The sequence below is a fragment of the Schistocerca americana genome, chromosome 5, assembly GCF_021461395.2.
Source record: "Schistocerca americana isolate TAMUIC-IGC-003095 chromosome 5, iqSchAmer2.1, whole genome shotgun sequence".
Taxonomy (NCBI): Eukaryota; Metazoa; Arthropoda; class Insecta; order Orthoptera; family Acrididae; genus Schistocerca; species Schistocerca americana.
The window spans coordinates 465,020,279-465,044,042 of record NC_060123.1 but is presented as its reverse complement, the minus strand read 5'-3'; the positions used below and the strand labels follow the sequence as shown (position 1 = coordinate 465,044,042).

The 23,764-nt window shown below is 43.6% G+C and overlaps 1 protein-coding gene across 1 annotated transcript; it reads right to left on the bottom strand.

Moving 5' to 3' along the window:
• Positions 1–5,017: 5,017 nt before the first annotated feature.
• On the bottom strand, positions 5,018–8,801 carry LOC124615339 (ejaculatory bulb-specific protein 3-like). Its single transcript, XM_047143137.1, has 2 exons — positions 8,551–8,801; positions 5,018–5,274 (listed from the first exon to the last, which is right to left on the bottom strand). The coding sequence occupies exons 1-2, from the start codon at positions 8,744–8,746 to the stop codon at positions 5,084–5,086; spliced, it is 387 nt and encodes a 128-aa protein (XP_046999093.1). The 5' UTR covers positions 8,747–8,801; the 3' UTR covers positions 5,018–5,083.
• Between the last annotated feature and the right edge of the window lie 14,963 nt (positions 8,802–23,764).

Sequence of the window (23,764 nt, the reverse complement as noted above, 5' to 3'; positions counted from 1 at the left end):
GTGTTGTAACTGACGTAGGTGACGAAGTCTGCACATGGTCATATGTTAAAAGAAAATCATTTATACACAACTTACGTCGTTACGCTACAATCTGTATGATTATCATTTTGTGACCAATCTGCGTAACTCATCCTGGTGCGTCGTTTTCTCTTGAGTGTATACTTATAAGTCGTCTGGTGTATAGTGATATACATAAGGGCACACAGATAGTGAAGTGCGAGTGCGTCGAAAACGTTATGAGACGAGGCATCTCACTTGTCAACCAGGCACAATTGAGACCGGTAATTCCCCTGCGGGGTATGTTTGAGTGCGATTAAATGGGGACTTCCATATTTCCACCATCCTCTCTCAACGGCGACCTATTACCGTTTATTCGTCCTCAGTACTCCAAAATAACTTTCACCTCCAATACCAATCACTCTAAGATAGGACGATTTCAGGAACAAGGCCGTGGTAGTGTTTGAGTGGTCTCCTGACACACCTGACTTCAATCGTGTCAGAACCCTATCGGAAGCCATGGAGAGAGATGTAAAGGCTTTCGCCCCAAAGACGATCACCCTCCGTGCTTTTCGGGCAGCGGGTGCGAAGGCGTTGATCTGGTGCCTAGTGCAGTTGTTGCCAGAATGCATTACCACCGCCATCAACGCGGAATAGGTTGCTACATTCTGCTACACCGGTGTCGCTAATTCAGTTGATCGACACTGTAGACACACATAATGCTACAACTCTTGTCTCTTCTGTTGCTAGACACTATTCTTCTCTTTCAGGTATTTTATTTACCGGACAACATCTCCTTATTTATGGTTTCGCATTATGTCCACAGCACCTGAAACTGATTGGTTAGTCTGCAACTACGTTGATCTAAAGATAATCTGCAAATAATAAAGCCGAAGTGGCCGAACGGTTCTAGGCGCTTCAGTCTGGAACCGCGCGACCGTTACGGTCGCAGGTTCGAATCCTGCCTCGGGCATAGATGTGTGTGATGTCCTTAGGTTAGTTAGGTTTAAGTAGTTCTAAGTTCTAGGGGACTGATGACCTCAGATGTTAAGTCCCATAGTGCTCAGAGCCATTTGAACCATTTGAACAGATTGTAACGTTTCAGTAATTCAATAGTCGTCGATTACTTCATGTAACAGTATGTCATTTCTTAATATGCTCTCTATACCTGAAAACAAAGCTGGGTCCTGCATAGAAACCAAACAAGAGCGATTTAAACTAATCATCGGATGCCATAACATTTAACAGGCTTACTGATTCGATATTCTAGGATGTTGGGTAGAACCCGACAGAAAAATATATTAAATACACTGAAGCACCAAAGAAACCGGTATAGGCATGCGTATTCAAATAGAGAGATATGTAAACAACGCCGCGTTAGGCAAATCCTACATAAGATGACAAGTGTCTGGCGCAGTTGTTAGATCGGTTACTGCTGCAGTGGGAGGTTATCAAGATTTAAGTGAGTTTCAACGTGGTGTTATAGTCGGCGCACGAGCGATGGGACACAGCATCTCCGAGGTAACTATGAAGTCGGGATTTTCCCATACGACCATTTCACGAGTGTGCCGTGAATATCAGGAATCGGTAAAACATCAAATCTCTGATATAATTGCGGCCGGAAAAAAACCCTACAAGAACAGGACCAACGACGACTGAAGAGAATCGTTCATTGTCACTGGAGTGTAACCCTTCCGCAAATTGCTGCAGATTTCAGTGCTGGGCGATCACCAAGTGACAGCATACGAACCATTCAATGAAACATCATCGATAAGGGCTTTCGGAGCCGAAGGCTCATTCGTGTACCCTTGAAGACTGCACGACACAAAGCTTTACGCATCGTCTGGGCCCGTCAACACCGACATTGGACTGCTGATGACTAGAGAGCTGAAGGACGTGTGCGGGTATGGAGATAGCTTCATACCCTACATGGCAGCAGGGGACTGTTCAAGCTGCTGGAGGCTCTGTAATGGTGTGGGCGTATGCAGTTGAAGCGATATGGGACCCGCGATATTTCTAGATATGACTCTGACAGGTGACACGTACACTAAGCATCCTGTCTGATAACCTCCATCCATTCATGTCCAGTGTGCATCCCGACGGACTCGGGCAATTCCAGCAGGACAAAGCGACATGTCCAGAAGTGCTACAGAGTGGCTCCAGGAAGACTCTTTTGATTTTGAACACTTCCCCTGGCCGCCAGACTCCCCAGACATAAACATTATTGAGCATATCTGGGATGCCTTGCAACGTGCTGTTCAGAAGAGATCTACAACTCCTCGTACTGTTACTGAGTTATTGACAGCGCTGCAGGACGCATAGTGTCAATTTCCTGCAGCACTACTTGAGACAGTCGAGTCCACGCCACGTCGTGGTGCTGCTCTTCTGCGTGGTCGCGGAGAAACTGAACGATATTAGGTTCAAATGGCTCTGAGCACTATGGGACTCAACTGCTGAGGTCATTAGTCCCCTAGAACTTAGAACTAGTTAAACTTAACTAACCTAAGGACATCACAAACATCCATGCCCGAGGCAGGATTCGAACCTGCGACCGTAGCGGTCTTGCGGTTCCAGACTGCAGCGCCTTTAACCGCACGGCCACTTCGGCCGGCTAACGATATTAGGCAAATGTACTAGTTTCTTTGGCTCTTCAAAATATAATATGGAGAATTTTAGTATTACGTGGGAAAACCTTAGAAGCTGCATTACAGAGAACTAAGACTACTGAACAAATGAATTCTACAAAATCATGGCCGGAACTAGTTTCCTAAATATTACTGATCAACAGATTTTAAAACAGAAGAACAAAGACGAAATTCAGGCTGCACAATTGACATATTTTAGGGCGTTCATAGCAGAAGAGAGAAGAGAAACGCGGACATACGTTGGCAGTTGAAAATCTGAAAAATTATTGTATTTTGCAGACAAGAATTATGCAATCACGTACGGAGAATTTCCAGTGAAACAATACCAATTTTGACTCGCTAGATAGGAGATGGATCCATCAGTGACAGACTTTTAGCGGCTATACCAAATGCACTTGGTTTTCTGCTTTAATTACTCTTTGTTTGACTTTAATCACACCTGTCTTCCATTAAGGATGCGTTTCAAAGAAATCTTTCGTATACTATACATTCTGTTTTGTATTTATATATTTCGTACCATCTCTGTTCATTCCCCCTGTAGCACCATACTTCAAATACATCGAGTTTCTTTTTCTGTAGCATTCACTATTCATTATCTACATCCATCGAATGCTTTCCTCCAGACGGACAGTTTCAGAAATCAGTTCTCCGTTTATACTATATAGCAGCACAGCCCTTTTATTAACCAAAGAGTCCTCCCTTTGCACATGCCTGCTTCAAATATCTTCCTTCCTTGGCTGATCTGGTAGGTCGTGTTTTGAAGATACCACTAATTGCTACTTCCACTCCCTCTTCCCAAATTTTGGCATTTACGTAACATCTTTTACTGTCTGTGAACGAATCGTTATTCACCATCTCCGTCCTCATTTATTTCCCATGGCCTTGGGTCACAGTCTGTGGGAAGAAGGTTTCTCTCATTAGAGGATTCCCGGCAATTAGCAAAACACACACTCCGTAAAACACCAGTCGTCCTAATTAATGTAACTGTAAAACTCATTAATGCACTTGTGTACGTGCAAGGAATCACTAGACAAGCCAAATCCATCGTGCGACAGACTAAGCTGCATACCTCGTAAATGCAGACGAATATGCTTGTTTGGTGTTGTCCTGTTTCTTTCTTTCTTGTCGCTAATACGGCTACAAAGTAGAGCTCAGTGATTTATAGCTGGCCGGAGTAGCCGTGCGGTTCTGGGCGCTATAGTCTGGAGCCGAGCGACCGCTACGGTCGCAGGTTCGAATCCTGCCTCGGGCATGGATGTGTGTGATGTCCTTAGGTTAGTTAGGTTTAATTAGTTCTAAGTTCTAGGCGACTGATGACCTCAGAAGTTAAGTCGCATAGTGCTCAGAGCCATTTGAACCATTTTGATTTATAGAGCTTTCAGCATGCTGAAACAACATCGTGCGCATTTCTTAGCGGGTCCCTACATGAATTGTGCTAATGGAATCAGTGCTGTAGTCATCTCAAATTATACTGATGACCTCTATCGATTGTATGTCTGTTAAAAAATTGCTCCACGTAGACAATTCTACGAGCCATTGTATCATAATTTCTTATAGACTGCTGACAGATAACACCGCCTATCACTTGCGTACGTAAAACAAACTGAATTAACGATATAATCCAATACGCTGCTAGTATGTTTATAAGATCCGCGATATCAAATTATTTATGTAAAATTCATTTGATAGCACTCTTAGAGTTTCGGTGCACATGCTTTTACACATAAAAGGACTAAATGTTTTAAATTATAGTTACATACTTACTGCTCTTCCTGACAGTCGACGTAGCCTGATGATCGGGTTCGTGTTGTGTGTAACAACTAATAAAATACATTAAATCGTATAGCCAAGGAGAAATATATGAATACACGAGCATGCCCTACGTCTTAGCCGTTTCTTTAAGACATCAGCTGCTAGGGCCGACAATAAGCTGTTAAACATTCCATTATAAAAACAATGGCGGAATACTTGCATAGACCAGACCGAATCTCCATCTGGAATTCTTTGTATGAGCCCCCTACTCTCGCAGCACAAATGGGCCCACTTCATAAAATTAAATAAATAAAAGGAATGAAGTGGTTCCATTCACCTTAATGTCGTTAGATACGGAGCAGAATTGGAGAAGGTTAGGAAAGGAATTGCCCTTACTTAATGATCCACCCCGTCCGCCATCGTATGAGTTAGATAAATCAGAAAAAATAATCGACAGCAACCCGCTTTTGATCCCAACAGCTAAACTGATAGGTCTAAATTTCTATTCTGTCAGAGTCGTCGAACAACATTCAGGAGCCTTCCTGAAAGTTTTTCGCCAAAGCAAACTGCCTTATTTCCTGTTTTTATCGTGATTTTGGGATTGTTACATTAAAAACCATGCGTTGAGTTACAAGTTATAGTTTATTTGAGAAAAACGTTTGGATGGGATAGACATGGGAGTACAGTGTTTATTCGTGGAGCTCCTTCTCCTTGTCCTCGTACTTCTTGCTGTAGGTGCCATCAGGGTCGTACTTGGACTTGAGCTGCGCCCAGACGTCGGGCTTGTGGTTGATGAGGTGCTTCAGCACCTTCTTGGTGCCCTCCTTCTGCTTCTCGTTGCACTTGGCGCACTCGTTGCTCAGCGCGTCAGGGACGGCTTCTGTATGAAAAGACAATACTTAGTGACCTGGTAGACCTGCTAACCTAATCTAAACTGAACAGAACAAAATCTCCTGCGAAATGGCTCTCCCTTTACAATTCTGCTACCTCCTACGTATATGAAATACAACATTTATTTACTGTTCCTAAAAACTTTCACAGTCACCTTATTTAAAGCATGATTATTATCATGCACATCATATTTTCAGGAAATCTATACTGTGGCATTATCTCTGAACTTCAGATCTGATGTAATTCAGACGTGAATTTAGAAACATGTGTAAATGCTACATACTCGTGTATCCATTGACTTCCGCAACGAAATTTGCCAAGTACTGAACCAGACATAGACAGTGTATAAGATTATCTTCTTTGATAATATGTAATACTTTCTGACTTGTGTTACCTAATCGACACCAGCCACCCTACAAGGATATTTAGCAAATAGATTTCTTTTGAATATTTCTGTGGATTACTACATATCAGTCATAATGAAAATATCTTTAAAATGATTAAAAACGGTCTTCACCACAGTGAAATATTTATTTGCAGTTGTTACCAGTCTCAATCAGAATGTGACCATCTTCAGACTATTTGTACCATGATTTCAAGCGGTAGTGGAAAACGGAGCAACTGCTCCGCTCACCACCACCGCCTACCATCATGGTATAAATAGTCTGAAGATTATCACATTCTGGCTGAAACCGGCTACCATCTCAAACAAATATTTTACTGTGATCAAGACTGGTTTTAATCAATCATAATACGTTGAAACAACTTGTAGTTCCACTCTCATTTGAAATACTTTAACCAGTTATAATTATGGTGTCGCTTCATTGATCTTACCATTGACCCCTGCCTCCCAACACTAACATCTCCACTCCACCAATACAATTTACAGAACTTGCTGTGATTCCTCTGTTTGCATTACAACTAGATTAAGTACTGTGAATCACAGTGCAGCGCTAGTCATACCTCCACACAAAAGTGTTTTATGATTTTGAATCTACAAGGACGAAGAGAATGTTCAATGGGCACTTTATGCACAACTCATACACATATTTAGTTAACCTAAAACATACTGTGCACAAATCTAAGTTACAGGATTCGAAAGAAAACATTGGCAATGGATAAATTATTATAATGGTTTCTTTTGTACACCACTAAAAATGCATAAAACGATTTAAATAAATAATAATTAATCAGCTGGAGAAATGAGAAATACTTTTCTACAACGTAATAGCACAGAATAATGCTGTTATTTTGCTTGAAAGGGTAAAGTACGAGCTGAAATTAAAGTTTTACACGACACACAAGTAATGACTCACTATAGACACAACATACCGAAATAAAAGCTGACTTACAGGAAATGTGGTGAATATTCAAATGGTATAGCGTCAGTGAGAAATATGAATTCTAGAGATTCAGGACTGGATAGAGAGAAAATTATACTCTTTAATCAGATTCTGTAGTAATCAAGACATTTGTTCACAATAGCAAACACCGATCTATAGAACAAAGAGTCGAAAGGTATATAATAGAAAAGGAGTATATCTATTTCCAGATTAATGATTTCACCTATAAATTATCAGCTGACTTAAAATTGTTTTGAATTAACGTACAGAGCAGCATATGCACAAGAACTGAAAGTGAGACGAAAGGTTTTATTCTCTGCCGGAATGGAAAACGTTGATGCATTTAACAAACGTTAGAGGACGGTTGCAATCTGAGCAGTACTTCTGATTTTAGACGTAATGTAGGGTAATTTTGTGAGAACATAATGTAGGATGACGCTGCTTTAGAAATCGAGAGAGAGACCGCAGAAATGGGAGGAGGTAACAGAAAGGTAATGAAGCAACTGTCGCTTGATATTCGTGAAGCATCGCTAGATACTTCATAGCGATCAGCGCGCTGGAACCCCTCTGGCAAGTTTTCTCTGTCTGTCTGTCTGTCTCTCTGTCTCTCTCTCTCTCTCTCTCTCTCTCTCTCTCTCTCTCTCTCTCTCACACACACACACACACACACACACAAATGTATATATACTCCAAAAGAAGTGAGGCGGCAGAACCACGTTCGACGCATACAGTAGCCTGAAACAGCAGCCTTCAGTGTTACACTGCTGTCTCTGGAAGCATGGTTTGGGGATCTGCTTTAGAATCTGAAAAAAATTGAAAAACAGAAAAAAAGAACAACCCCTTGCGTTGTATTTTCTCCTCGGGTACAAGTCCCTGCTCACAACTTATGATCTGTAAGTAAAATAAAAAAGGTAAATCACAACAAAAATTAAAAAACGAAATACGATGTTACGTACTTCGATAGCTAACTCATTGTGCTTGACGGGCGAAAATTAATATTACCTGGAACACTGCAAAGTAAATAATCGTAGCTCTCAAACATGACATGTTACAATTTTATTACAATGTCCGCAGACACACACACACAAACATACACGCATGCTCCCATGCGAACCACGTAAGTAGGAAGATTCTCTTCCATGGAGATATGTAGCGACATAGCAGGGACTTAAGGTACAGAGAACTGATTTTTCAGAAAAAGAAATTTCTGAGACAAGGGAGACAACCACAGTATTATTTCTCACAGAGTAGTAAAACAGTAATCTCCTACAGTGAAACCATAAGTGGACACAATTTTTCATAGCATTCATTCATATCGACTTAAGGACGGTTCTGTATCATTAACACTGTGAAAATAGTCTCAAGATATGCCCTCCAGATTCTGTCTATCCTGTTCTTTCCTCAAAGGTTCGTATTGACCAAGCGGTGCAAAAGATAACGCAAAGATACAAACAAAAGTATTACAAGAAAGTCACCTGAATAACTTGGATTCAGAGAGTAACCATGAGAAAGCGCTAAAAAGAGATAAAAGCTGCTCTTTAGCGAAAAATAAATGAGGAATGTTAGTATCTGGTAATAACAAATTGGAAAACAAACATTTTTCAGGCAAAATATCTGACAAGGATGGATAGAACCCGCCTCAAGAGTAAATATTCTGTGTCACTGGTACAGAAAATCTACAAAGTGACGAAGATTGGGAGACGGATCGTAGTGACTAAGCTGACAAGGGTTAGGCTTTGAATATATATGATGAAGACACGATTACATCTTTCAGTGGTGCTCTGAAGATAGATACATTCATGAATTTCCTCTCAGAATGGAAGTAGGGCATGGTCAGTGATACTTGGCGGAAAGCGCCTCTGATGCGAGGTGATCTGAGTAGGAAAGGCACTGAGGGCCGCAACTGCCTACAGAACACTTACTCTTGAGTTCCTTGCCATCAGCGGTGCAGTTGGCTTCCCCATCCTCCATCAAGCACTGGACGTACTTGTTGAGCAGGCGGTCGTTGGCGAGGATCTCGTCCAGGTTGACGTTGTCGTACTTGGTGGTGTACTTCTCCTCCGCGGCGGCGACCACAATGACGGCTAACGCCGCGACGAGTACCAGGGCGGCCTTCATGTCTGCTGGGAGTTGGGTCTGCGGGGTCACTTCAGATGCAGAAGCGGGTGCTCTGCGCGTGTATATATACATGCAGCAGGTGGATCCCCCACTCCGCAACGCACATCTTGCGCGTCCGCGGAGGCTCACTGCGTCACTCACCCAGCAGGTTTTTTTCCACTTCTGTTTGCATCGAATTTCTTTGCTCTGGTGGGAACTTCCCTAGCTAATTTTCCATCTAACTTGCACGTCAATCTTCGTTCATTTCGCTATAACTCCTCTGAATACTGCTACCCACAATTCAGGCCTGGTTTAGATAACTTTATAGTATATTACTAGCCTCGTTGAGTAGTTAGTTGTGAGTAGTTATTGTCCTGTCTTCGTTTCCTCCCATAGTTACCAGATATTTTAAGGATTACACAAACTTACGTTGCAGCTTCTTATTCACTCTAAATGATATAGTCTACGAGTATATGAAGTCGCCCGAACATGTAACTTATCCGTCCTCCCACAGTCATGTTCTGCACGTATTTATTTCTAATTGTATATCTGACATCAAGATTTTTCGTTTCCAAATTGATACGTCAAAGTTCCCAATTCTTTTTAGTTAAAACACTACCAGAGCTGCGAACGTAGATCAGTTTTTTTTTTTGTTTTTTTTGTGACTAGCCTGTGAGTCTTCCATCACTTCATTTTCTTCTATGGTGCGTGTTGATTTTCTCCCTGCTTTTTCAAATCATCGATATTACGAAATTCAGTCTCAAATTGAAAGAACAGAACGAAAATAAAGACAAGATTTTAAGTTCTTTTTTTCCACGCAGTTACCCTCCTTGCTTTGTGGGTTTGTGTACTTTTCCTTTCTACATTTTTCTCCTTCTTCTGTAGTTTATTGGTTAGTCTGATCACAGTCACAAGTTACCTTTGCACAATTTTCTGTTCGTCCTGTGTCTCTTCGTCCATTTGGATCGTTCATAGCACAAGTTTCACTTACAGGTAATAGCGCACTTTTTTCCAAGAATTTCATTCGTACGCTCTGTATTCTACTCATTGCTCTACTGGTTTGAATCCAGATCTCGGTGACTTACAGAAGTGGAATAACCTTAGTTTTATGAAAGTTTATTCTTGTGAACTGCCTGGTCTTATTGTATAGTTTTCAGTGGATATCACCGCATATATTTCCATACTTTGCTATTATTGTTATGTTATTACTAATTCCTTTAATTCCTTATGTGGAGCATAGGGCTGCAACAAAGGATCGCCATCTTGTTCTGTCTTCTGCAAGTATTTTCACTTCTTCCCATCCTGTTCCTTGCTGTTGACCTTCTGCTCCAGCTGATGGTCTTTATGTCATTCTGGGCCTGCGTCGTCTCCGTCGTCCCTGCGGGATTCAACGAAGGGCTTCCCTCGCAATGTGTTCATTTGGTCTCCTAAGCGTATGTCCTAACCATCTCCACTTCCTGCTTCTTATTTGCAGCTCAGTCGGCTTCTGGCTGGTTCTTTCCCAGAGATGACATTTAGCCACCGTAGCCCCAGGATGTTCTTCAGCCATCTGTTGTTGAATGTCTGCAGCTTATGGATTAGCTGTTTTGTCACTTTCCATGTTTCACATCCATATATATTACTTTCAAATATCCGCAATTTGCCCCTCAATGTTATGTCTTTCGATCCCCAGATAGAGCGGAGAGTTGTAAAACCGCCTTTAGCTTTGTTGATGTGGCTATTAATGTCCTTTGTTGCACCACCATAATCATGCTTTCATGGTAGCAAAACCTATCCACCCTTTCGATTATCTGGCACCCAAGCTTAAGTTATACGCTGTTGCTTTCTTTTTCCCGCATGTCATTTGTTTTTGGGGCATTAATTTTCAAACCCACTTTCTTCGCAGCAGATTTCATATGTTCTTCTTTCCTTTTCATGCCGTTGAGGATGTGGGACAGAAGGCAAAGGTTATCTGCAAAATCTAGGTCTTCTAGATGTGTTTCATTGCTCCATTTTATTCCTCTCTCATTATTCGTTGCTTGCGCCATTACAAGATTCACTACTATGCTAAATAGTATCGGTGAGAGCATGCAGCCCTGCTTAACTCCTGTTTTCACTGCTATTGGATCTGAAACCAGACATTGATATTGAACCTGGCACGCGTATTTTTCATACATTCACTTGACAAGAACAGTTATTTCCTTGGGAATTCCAAACGTTTGCACTGAGCTCCATATTTTTGTTCTACTCGTAATTATACTGAAGAAGGCCTTGTCAAAGTCTACAACAGTATGCAAAGCGGTGACTGGTATTCGTATGAATGTTCAGCTATTATTCTTAAGGTTTTTACCTGAATCCTGCTTGTTCTCTTCCTATTTTCGTGTCTACATATGCTTTATCGTATTTAGGATTATTCGCGAGAGGATCTTGCTTGGGATTGACAGTAGGGTGATACCTCTCCAATTATGAGAAACAGTTAGGTCTCCTTCCTTGGGGAGGTTGATGAGCAAGCATCTGTTCCAATAATTTGGTACTTTTGCATTCATTCATTTGGCTGTCGGGAGTGGTTGTAAAATTTCTGCGTTATACGGGAATCTACTCTAAGTAACTCTACACTGATGTTGTCCAGGCCTGGAGCTTTTCCATTCTTTATCTTTTGGACTGGTTTAGCGATTTCCTCTTTGGATGGCGGTTAATTTATATATCTTGTGAGAGTCCTTCCCCATCCATATGTAGTTGAGTTACACTGTCATCTATAGTTTCAAGCTTCAGAACGTTCTCAAAATGTTGTTTCCACCTTTGCACTTGGTCTTCTCGAATTGTGAGTAGTTTTCCTTGCTTGTCCCTAATTGGCATATCATCCCCAAGTTTCTTATTTGACAATTTCCATATGATTTTATATAGTGTCTTGTTATTGCCTCTGTTAACTGATGCCTCCGTCTTAGCTGCGAGATTTATGATGAAAGTTCTCTTATCTTTTCTGTAACTCCTCTTCACCATCCTATTTAATCTGCAAGTTCCTGTTGGAGTTCTCCATTTACTTCCCTTATCTGTGAGCAATTTAGCCGGAGTTTTGCCTTCCTCTGTTGTATTGCATCCCAAGTATGGTCAGAGATGCAGTCTTGTCTGCTGTGGGCCTTTGTTCCAAGAATTTCTTCAGCAGTCTGTGCACAGGTCGTTTCCACTGAATCCTATTGACCCTCCATGTCGTTCTCTTCAATTCCTGTGCCAAGCACCTCGAAACGATTTCTCAGTTGGATCGAGAACTCCTATCGCTTTTGTATTGTCCAGCTTTCCAAAATTATACTTAATCCTCTTCTGCCTGCAATGTCTCTTGTGTGCAGCTATTTTTAGACGGACCGTTGCCAGCTTCCGACATCTGATCCTCTTTTATTCCTCACATCTAGGAGTGATTTTTGCCAGGTCCTGCTAAATGCAGAGTAGTCTATCCGGTTCTCTGTTCCGCCGTCTGGTGAAATCCAGGACACTTCGTGCTAACGTTTATCGGGGTAAGTGGAACCTCCAATGATCAGGTTAAATATGCCGCAAAAGTATATGAGACGTCCGACATTGGCATTTCGGGTGTCCAATACATGTTGCCCGATAATCTGCTCTATCCCATCCTTGTCATTCCAAATGTTTGCGTTAAAGTCATCCATCAACAGGAGTATATCTCTTCTTCGCACTTTTGCCGTGTTTCTTGAAGTTTGCTATAAAACTTGTCTTTCTCTTCACCCTCAGACAGTTCTGCTGGTGCGTAACATCGTACGCCGGCCGCGGTGGTCTCGCGGTTCTAGGCGCGCAGTCCGGAACCGCGCGACTGCTACGGTCGCAGGTTCGAATCCTGCCTCGGGCATGGATGTGTGTGATGTCCTTAGGTTAGTTAGGTTTAAGTAGTTCTAGGTTCTAGGGGACTGATGACCACCGCTGTTAAGTCCCATAGTGCTCAGAGCCATTTGAACCATTTTTCGTAACATCGTACAGTGGTCACTGGTCTTACCCTCGTTGCAAAGCGAGCGACTGTGATTCTCTTTGAATTGGGTACCACCCAATCAAAGACTGCTTCGCTCTCTGGTCTAATATTAATGCCACTCCTCCACTTTGGGTTTCATAATTTCTTCCAGAATAGAGAGGATATGTCCTTCCTTTATTCTTCTTTCTCCAAATCCAGTTACTCTTATTTCACATAGTCCTAAAATTTCTAATCCGTATCTTTGCATGTCTTGTACCACTTCCGTTTGTTTACCTGTTTACTATACCCATACCAATAACTCTGTTGCAAGAAGGGCAACATTTTCGCAAAGACCAGTCAGCTAGAATAAACAATGTTATGTCATTCTGTCAGTTTCGACATTTGCGGCATTGTGAGGTGCACATGAAACATAACGTCGCTCTGTGTCAGCGTACACTCTTGCCAGCGCGCTGTATCACTTCCATCAGTGCACTGCGACGAATTATCCGTCACAAATCACATCTGCGTAAGTGAGGTCCTTGGAACCGTAAGGATATTTCGGTGTAAAAGAGAGCCAAGGAAATCGCGCTGCTCATTAAAAAAAAAAAAAAAAGGTTAGAAGTAAGCACAGAGAAGAGACCATATGTAGTTTCTTCTAATACTTACCAGAAGGTGGGAAGAGAGTGTGGGACGAATCGCCTCAGACACACTGCAAATCAGCACGGCAAGAAACTACAGAATTAATATTTTTACACTTACACGACGCAAAAATCTTTATTTGGAATTGCCATCCATTCATTGTAAGAGATTTTAAGAATATTTTTTCAAAGTGGTCGTGAGTCGCTTCATGTTTTAGAGGCATTTAGGAAAATTAAAAACACTGGTCGTGTCTGTTCTGATGGAACACAAACCAAGCACGTTAGTGTTCCACCAGTGAAAATGACGTCCAGTGGAATCCAATGGAGCATTAACAAGTGCGGAAACGAGGAAGCTACCAACATTCTTATCATCACCTCTGAAGACATTATTTATTTACCCGTATCAAATTTGAAACTCATTTAAAAATAGGAAAGAATAGATAGAAGTCGACCATAAGGTATTTAAAAATTAAGATATATTACAAAGAAAGTAAACACAATAAAAATGAAGTCATATTATACGAAAATTTTCTCCCATTTCATCTAGTCCACCGAACGTTCAGAACAGTTTCTCATTTGATGTACAATTTGTTAATCACCATGTACATAAGCAGCATCAGTATCTTTGGAGAAACCCCAAGTGTAACTTGCGCTCTTGTGCACTAGAGCGCTGGCTATCCAGAGCTTTCTTGTACTGAATGACATTCTAGCCTAAGAGACAATTAAGACTAATAGGAGTCTTCTTCTTGATATAAGTTTCTTCTTACACTCAAGTCTGCTGATAGCCTGTGCAATGGAGTCAAAAATCATCATGCATTTTGTGGAACTGTACATCAGTTGCCACGCCTATGATCACTGAGGGCGGGGTTACGATGCATACGATAAACTGACGAAAATGGGAAGTCTTACACCTTAAACTCCTTTTCCGAACACTACCAGACAAATACTCTAATATTTCCAAGTCTGCCAGATTTGATTAAAACTACACCTTACTTCTACGATAACTTATTTTCAGTACAGACAAAAACCGTTCTTACAGAAGAAGAATAGTGTGAGTACAAGATGGCTGCAGGTATGCCTGAAACTACTGGAAATCCTTAGGTGGACGTCGCAACACACTATGCACACTGCTGTTTGTTACCGTCTTTCGAAATGTGAGAGGGATCGTGTCTGCGCAACGAGCTACGACGAGGTGGCAGTGGATTAAGAAACTTGACCATCGGTTCTTCCATATTGACTGTTGTAATAGAAGTTGTAAGATCGATCGTTTCGCTGGCAAACAGGCGGATGCCCACAGCTGAAATCCAGGCAGAGGTTATAGGCATAGTGTCACAGAAAATCGTTGGGAACAGACCCTGGATGCTGGATTGAAATCACGAACTTTGAAACATCGTATATATCATCATCGTCTACCAGAGACAACCGAGATTTGGATAGTGTAGAAGCAGACTCAATCGGGACACTGAGGGGCGACCAGTGGTATTCTAAGATGAGTTCCATTTCTGTGACAGTCAGAGCGACACCAACATGTCCGTAGACGATCTGGTGAAAGACCATGGGTTCCGACGATTCTCGACACCTGTAATGGTGCGAGGAGCTATTGGCTACGACACCAGATCTGACTTGGTAACTGCAGACGGGAGGCTGAGTGCTTGCCAGTATGTGACAAGAATGGTACAACCTATTCTCATATCCTGTTGTGTTCCCGCGAAATACGGGAGAGTGTGTCACGGATACGATACGTTGCGGAATCCACTGCAGATGCAGGATCGGGTACTCTGCGCGTCTATATATACACACAACAGGCGCACCCCCACTCCGCGAGGCACGTCTTCCCGTCCGCGCAGGTGCACTGCGTCACTCACCTAGCAAGTTTTTTCCACTTCAGTTTGCATCTAATTTCTTTGCTCCGATGGAAACTTCGCTGGTTAGTTTTCCATCTCACATTCCCATCAGTCTTCACTCATTTAGCTACAGCTACATACTACTAATTCCCGATTTTAGATTCCTATATAGCGTATCAATAATCTTGATTAATAGTCAGTAGTGAGTAATTAATGTTCTTTCTCCGATGACTACCAAAATTAGTAAAGACCTCAAGCATTAGTGAAACTTACGTTTCCGTCTTCTTGTCACTCACTCTTGATGATATTAAGTGGAGTCGTGTGAACATATGCGCTACTGGCCATTAAAATTGCTACACCACGAAGATGAAGTGCTACAGACGCGAAATTTAACCGGCAGGAAGAAGATGCTGTGATATGCAAATGATTAGCTTTTCAGAGCATTCACAGAGCATTCACACAAGGTTGGCGCCGTTGGTGACACCTACAACGTGCTGACATGAGGAAAGTTTCCAACCGATTTCTCATACACAAACAGCAGTTGACCGGCGTTGCCTGGTGAAACGTTGTTGTGATGCCTCGTGTAAGGAGGAGAAATGCGTACCATCACGTTTCCGGCTTTGATAAAGGTCGGATTGTAGCCTATCGTGATTGCGGTTTATCGTATCGCGACATTGCTGCTCGCGTTGATCGAGACCAAATGACTGTTAGCAGAATATGGAATCGCTGGGTTCAGGAGGGTAATAGGGAACGCCGTGTTGCATCCCAACGGTTTCGTATCACTAGCAGTCGAGATGACAGGCATCTTACCCTCATGGCTGTAACGGATTGTGCAGTAACGTCTCGATCCCCGAATCAACAGATGGGGACGTCTGCAAGACAACAACCATTTGCACGAACAGTTCGACGACGTTTGCAGTGGCATGGACTATCAGCTCGCAGACCATGGCTGCGGTTACCCTTGACGCTGCATCACAGACAGGAGTGCCTGCGATGGTGTATTCAACGACGAACCTGGGTGCACGAATGACAAAACGTCATTTTTTCGGATGAATCCCGGTTCTGTTTACAACATCATGATGGTCGCATCCGTGTATGGCGACATCGCGGTGAACGCACATTGGAAGCGTGTATTCGTCATCGCCATACTGGCGTATCACCCGGCGTGATGATATGTGGTGCCATTGGTTACACGTCTCGGTCACCTCTTGTTCGCATTGACGGCACTTTGACAGTGGACGTTACATTTCAGATGTGTTACGACCCGTGGCTCTACCCTTCATTCGATCCCTGCGAAACGCTACATTTCAGCAGGATAATGCACGACCGCATGTTGCGGGTCCTGCACGGGCCTTTCTGGACACAGAAAATGTTCGACTGCTGCCCTGGCCAGCACATTGTCCAGATCTCACAACAATTGAAAACGTCTGGTCAATGGTGGCCGAGCAACTAGCTCGTCACAATACGCCAGTCACTACTCTTGATTAACTGGGGTATCGTGTTGAAGCTGCATGGGCAGCTGTACCTGCACACGCCATCCAAGCTCTGTTTGACTTAATGCCAAGGTGTATCGGGGCCGCTATTACGGCCAGAGGTGGTTGTTCTGGGTACTGATTTCTCAGGATCTATGCAACCAAATTGCGTGAAAACGTAATCACGTGTCAGTTCCAGTATAATATATTTGTCCAATGAATTCCCGTTTATCATCTGCATTTCTTCTTGGTCCGTCCTCTAACGTTCATGTCCTGTACGCATACGTTATCTGAATTTATTTTTATTTCTGAACATAACATCGAGGATTTTTCGTTTCTAAATTGATCCAACATACTTGGTTGTTTTAGATCAACGCCCTGTCCAAGTAGTACATATAGGATAGTTTATTTCTTTCCTTGTCACTCGTCCGTGAATCTTCAATCACTTCCTTCCCCTGTAGTGAGTGGTGGTTTTTTCCGGGAGACAGAATCAGCTGAGACACTGAGTAGCAATCAGTGATGTTCTGAGATGAGTCGTAATTCTACTTGTGGCGCTCAGAGAGACGCCAGTGTGTCCGTAGACGTTCTGGGGAAAGATCATAGCACCCAGTGATACTCGAGATCCACAAGCCTGCAACTCCAGGAATCATGGGGCGGAAAGCTATTTTCTGTGACAACATAATTGATTTGTTAAATGCTAAAGGCGGCTGAATGCTACCCAGTATGTGGCAAAAATGGTGAAACCTGTTCTCATGCCATTTCGTATTGTCGTTAAATAATCTAGAGGGTGTCACCGATACGATACTCTAGTAGGGGCGGCAGTAATTAAACCATAGGTGTTATTCGTTGCGACGAAATCTTTTCACGCAATTTCAGTCGTCCACTTTCTCCTTCGAATGCGAAAATATTTTGCTGAATTCCAAGTACATTGGGAAAAATGGCCATCGTAATGAAGGAAGAGAAATCAGAGCTCGCAAGGAAACATTTTCGTGATACTGTTCAGGAGTGGAACAGTCAAGAAATTAACTGAAAGTGGTACTATGAACTCTCTGCCAAGCAAATAAGTGTGAATTGCGGAGTAGTCATGTAGCTGTATATCATAGGGGCACCAAATGGCGCATTCTAGCATGATAACTGATATCAAATTATTGTCAGGTTTCCAGCCGTGTCAAACTGCCATCTGAGCACAATATTTCAGCGGTCCACCTAGTCGCCATCATCAGATGAGAAAAGCTGCGCTGCTCTCGCCGATAACTGATTCCACTCGCAAATGACTGCACCTTTATATGCATCGAAAGTACAACAGCGCATACGCTAGATACAGTGGGCGCACGCTCAATCATTCCTGCTACCCCCTGGGGCAAAAAGGGTTGCAGCGCTTCCGGTGGTGAACACTGTCGAAAACGATATATCGTTACAAATGATTATTCACAGCTGGCCGATTCAGATGCCTTTGTTTCTTCATGTCTGATAAAACAGGATTCCATTATCACGATTAATGATATTATCAGATAGTCTGATTTCTACAGATTTTTTTAGAACACAATCCCAATACCGCTAAGCATTTGCAGCTACTTGCGTCTCATTATACAACATCCTGTGTCCCTCTGTAAGGCAATCCTGAGCCATCGCAGGTCTATCTGGTTGTAATAATCGCATATGGTGATGATGTTCAATACATGTAAACTTTCCCGCAAACACACGCTATTTTGTAAACGCCAGAGTTCCTCAAACCTAAATCATCTTTGACAGAGCCAAGAAGTGCTCGAATCTTTAAAAAATGGCTCTGAGCACTATGGGACTTAACATCTGAGGTCATCTGTCCCCTAGAACACAGAACTACTTAAACCTAACTAACCTAAGGACATCACACACATCCATGCGCGAGGCACGATTCGAACCTGCGTCCATAGCGGTCGGACGGTTACAGACTGGAGCGCCTAGAACCGCTCGGCCACACTGGCCGGCCACTCGAATCTTAGCTGGCGGACGAAAAACACATGTGATCTCATACTTCTTCAAAAGTCTATCTATATTGGCGGACACATTCCCAGCATACGGAAGAAAAGCCACAGACCTAAAGGTGTCACAGAAGGTTCAGGCGCAGGTCCAAACTCAAAAGCACGTCGAACTTGTCGGTCCGTATAGCCGTTATTATTGAACACGTCGTTAAGATGTTGCAGCTCCTGTGGTAAATTTTCAGCACCCGAGACAGCATACGCTCCATTAACCAGGGTCCGAAGGACTCCTGTACGTTGAAAAGGTGGATGGCAACTGGTAGCATGTAAATACCTGTCGGTATGAGTCGGTTTCATGTAAACACTGTGTCCAAGAGTTCCGTCCTCTTTTCTATAAACTAGTACATCCAAAAATGTAACTTTTCCTCCTTTCCAATTTCCATCGTGAATTTGATGTTCGGATGAAGACAGTTAAAATGGTCCAGTAACCGGTGCAAAGAGTCTATTCCATGTGGCCAAACAACAAACATATCGTCAACATATCTCAGAAAACACGAAGGCTTCAAAACAGATGTTTTCAGGCCCGTATCCTCAAAGTCCTCCAGGGGGCAGCAGGAATGATTGAACACGTGCGCACTGTATCTAGCGCATGCGCTGTTGTACTTCCGATGCATATAAAGGTGCAGTCATTTCCGAGTGGAATCAGTTATCGGCGAGAGCAGCGTAGCTTTTCTCACCTGATGAAATAGTGTGCTCAGATAACAGTTTCATCCTGCTGAAAACCCGACAATAATTTGATATACTAATACGCCGGGAAAGTCTACATAGTCATGATAACTAATGCTCACACCACAAACGCCTTGAGGAATTTAGGGGTTCCTGCCTGACCTACCGTGTCCCCTGATTTGAGCATCCATACAGTATGTTTGGGATGTGATCGGAAGACGAATACCTTCATAGCAGACTCCAAACAGCAATCTTCATGAACTTACACAGGACGTGTTTCAGAGACATGACAAGAAATTATTGAAGATGGCGATCGGAGACTGTCCCAATTAATACAACAGTTTATTGATTCCCATGGGAGGTCACACCTCATACTGATGTTGATGGACACAAGGACATAATGTAATGTAAGCGTAATCATTTAATTTTTGTTATGTGATGAACACCTCCACAAAGTCTGATTAACATGGGACTTGTGTTTCGTGGAGTAAGACGGTCCACTTCCAGTTATCGGGTGACACGTTTCACGCGTCCTCTGTGGAATGGCCAGATCTGCGCCGGGCTCTGCGGATGTGTTCTACAGCTATGAAACAGAGTGTAAGCACGGCAGTGCAATTCGTCCCAGTCCTTATTCCCTATCTGAAGCCAATCAGATGATACAGGAGACTCTTACGACTAACGAAGTTTAACTTTATATTGTTAGAATTCCATTCGAAAGTAGGTGCACTATGTGTATTTAGGCTAATAATACTCCACTTTATACAGGCGAAACGTCCCTTTGTTGCACACGCTGGCTCTGAGTGCTTACTAGTTCCCCTTACGTTTTCCGAAGGTGATTCCAATGCCTCTCACACAACTTTCACAGGAAGAAAGGTACCGCATGTGACAGTGTATCAAACTGTATGCTCATATGATGCAGTCACAACAAATGTGACTAATATATGTCAGGGATAATCCTGTGAGACGGTTGCTCTATGAGATGGAAACACATGTGCGGGATGTAGACCGACTTTATACAAAAAACATTCCAACTACCAACTCTTGGGATAATAATGCCTAATACAAGCAGGCAGTAAAGCTGCATTTTGCGACGATGCAAATTTTCAACTTTTAACGAAGAAGGAGGTCTTTCCATAGGAATAACCTGGATTCGATGGAGAGGCTCCCCGAAACCACGTTGCAGGATATAACCACACTCACCTGCAAACTCACAGGCACTGCCATAATGGGTGCGGAGTATAGCCATGCAGTGAATGTTTGGCAGGTGTTCAACATCTCCGATTAAGAGGGCTATGCTAAACTGTATGTGGAGGTCGATGTCCGCTTGCATGCAGACGTTTTTGAGAATTTCCAGAGTGTATGGATGGGCGCATACACTCTGGATCCCGTCTTCTATTACACTACGACAGGGATTTTGTGGGACGCAATGTTAAAAAATTGGCATAGAAGGATTAATATAATATTTTTATTTACTTACTAAAATATGACCGCAACTTACATTTTGTGTCTGCATGCAGTAATGTTCGTCTGTTACGCTTTTGAAAGGTGATGAATGCAATGTGTGTTTTAATAGCAAAAAGATATTTTTTGTGGCATCGAATGATCTTCAAAATGGTTCAAATGGCTCTGAGCACTAAGCGACTTAACTTCTGAGGTCATCAGTCGCCTAGAACTTAGAACTAATTATACCTAACTAACCTAAGGACATCACACACATCCACGCCCGAGGCAGGATTCGAACCTGCGACCGTAGCGGGCGCTCGGCTCCAGACTGTAGCGCCTAGAACCGCACGGCCACTCCGGCCGCTCGAACGATCTGAGTTGTAAACAATCTCTACAAGTAAGCCATGCAACAAACTCTACTGTTTGTAGGACTCCGATTACTATCCAAATATCAATCGTCGGATTGAAGGATGAAGTCCAAGATGTGGCTGCTGTAGCTGGTAAAGGATATGCCCTTGAGGCAGACCTGGAATATCCACCGAATTACATGACGAGCACAGTGAGTTGTCTCTGTGTCTAGAGCGCCTAGCCCCAAGAAGTGGTTCCATCTCCAAGCTGACGACATCGTTGTGGAATCAGCATAGATATATTCTACGCTATAGAAACCTCCAGCAATGTCTCAGGCTGGGGATGCAGCTTCTTAGAATCGCTTGCGGTATCTCCTTCGACCAGCATTCCTGGTTGAGGGAGCACATAGGTTTAAATACCTAACAAGGGGTCCTCGCAGTGAGTGACTTTCGAAAAGATTGGACGTTTCGGTGCAGGAGATTATATCACCAGGCCTAGTCTTAAGAAATAAAGGACTAGTTACTGTGGAGATGGCTAAGGTTTTAGTGGAGTTACTATACCGGTATGTGCACTCTGGATCTCCCCTGACATCACATGTACTGATTCCACTACAAGTTACCAAACTTCGCTGATGTCAGGTTACTTTATGCAGATAGACACAGTTTCATCTACTGGGTGCAATCCCAAAGAATTCGACACGTTTGGATACGTGGCCGGTAATTCTTATGGCAAAACACCTCAGAACAAAAAGGTTATCATCCAAATGAAAGACGAGGCGAACGGCTCTCAGATTATATGGCTCCGATAGAAGATATTTGCACACAGTGTAGATGCAGGTGCCTGCCAGAGAGTGGCTAAGGGTGTACCTCTGCCGCCTCACAGGCGCTTACGATCAAAGACTATAAAGAGTTTATGCTTGCTGATGATACGTCTTCTCAAATGGTGCAGCAAGCAATCTTTCGGTCGCATGGTCATGAGGTGTGTACTGAACTGCAACTGAAAGTCTGTCATGTCATTACGCCGAACGCTTCATTTGTGTGGATGGGATCAAAACCCTCCCGTTCTCACACTATACGCTTGAGTCACTTTGTGTGTGTGTGCATGTGTGTATATATATATATCTATATATATGTGTGTGTGTGTGTGTGTGTGTGTGTGTGTGTGTGTGTGTGTGTGTGTATGTGGAGTATATATATATATATATATATATATATATATATATATATATATATATATATATATATGGGTATTTGTGTATGTGTGGGGTTCTTCACTTGCTGCTGCTACTAGTACCCATACACAGTAAATGTTGAAAATAGAAAAAAAATCGTTCTCCTCTATTTTAATACACTCCTGGAAATTGAAATAAGATCACCGTGAATTCATTGTCCCAGGAAGGGGAAACTTTATTGACACATTCCTGGGGTCAGATACATCACATGATCACACTGACAGAACCACAGGCACATAGACACAGGCAACAGAGCATGCACAATGTCGGCACTAGTACAGTGTATATCCACCTTTCGCAGCAATGCAGGCTGCTATTCTCCCATGGAGACGATCGTAGAGATGCTGGATGTAGTCCTGTGGAACGGCTTGCCATGCTATTTCCACCTGGCGCCTCAGTTGGACCAGCGTTCGTGCTGGACGTGCAGACCGCGTGAGACGACGCTTCATCCAGTCCCAAACATGCTCAATGGGGGACAGATCCGGAGATCCTGCTGGCCAGGGTAGTTGACTTACACCTTCTAGAGCACGTTGGGTGGCACGGGATACGTGCGGACGTCCATTGTCCTGTTGGAACAGCAAGTTCCCTTGCCGGTCTAGGAATGGTAGAACGATGGGTTCGATGACGGTTTGGATGTACCGTGCACTATTCAGTGTCCCCTCGACGATCACCAGTGGTGTACGGCCAGTGTAGGAGATCGCTCCCCACACCATGATGCCGGGTGTTGGCCCTGTGTGCCTCGGTCGTATGCAGTCCTGATTGTGGCGGTCACCTGCACGGCGCCAAACACGCATACGACCATCATTGGCACCAAGGCAGAAGCGACTCTCATCGCTGAAGACGACACGTCTCCATTCGTCCCTCCATTCACGCCTGTCGCGACACCACTGGAGGCGGGCTGCACGATGTTGGGGCGTGAGCGGAAAACGACCTAACGGTGTGCGGGACTGTAGCCCAGCTTCATGAAGACGGTTGCGAATGGTCCTCGCCGATACCCCAGGAGCAACAGTGTCCCTAATTTGCTGGGAAGTGGCGGTGCGGTCCCCTACGGCACTGCGTAGGATCCTACGGTCTTGGCGTGCATCCGTGCGTCGCTGCGGTCCGGTCCCAGGTCGACGGGCACGTGCACCTTCCGCCGACCACTGGCGACAACATCGATGTACTGTGGAGACCTCACGCCCCACGTGTTGAGCAATTCGGCGGTACGTCCACCCGGCCTCCCGCATGCCCACTATACGCCCTCGCTCAAAGTCCGTCAACTGCACATACGGTTCACGTCCACGCTGTCGCGGCATGCTACCAGTGTTAAAGACTGCGATGGAGCTCCGTATGCCACGGCAAACTGGCTGACACTGACGGCGGCGGTGCAAAAATGCTGCGCAGCTAGCGCCATTCGACGGCCAACACCGCGGTTCCTGGTGTGTCCGCTGTGCCGTGCGTGTGATCAT

Coding starts and splice junctions, on each gene's coding strand:
- LOC124615339 (XM_047143137.1), bottom strand. CDS start 8,746: ATGAAGGCCGCCCTGGTACTCGTCGCGGCGTTAGCCGTCATTGTGGTC. Junction 5,275..8,550: donor TGATGGCAAGGAACTCAAGA/GTAAGTGTTCTG, acceptor CTTTTCATACAG/AAGCCGTCCCTGACGCGCTG.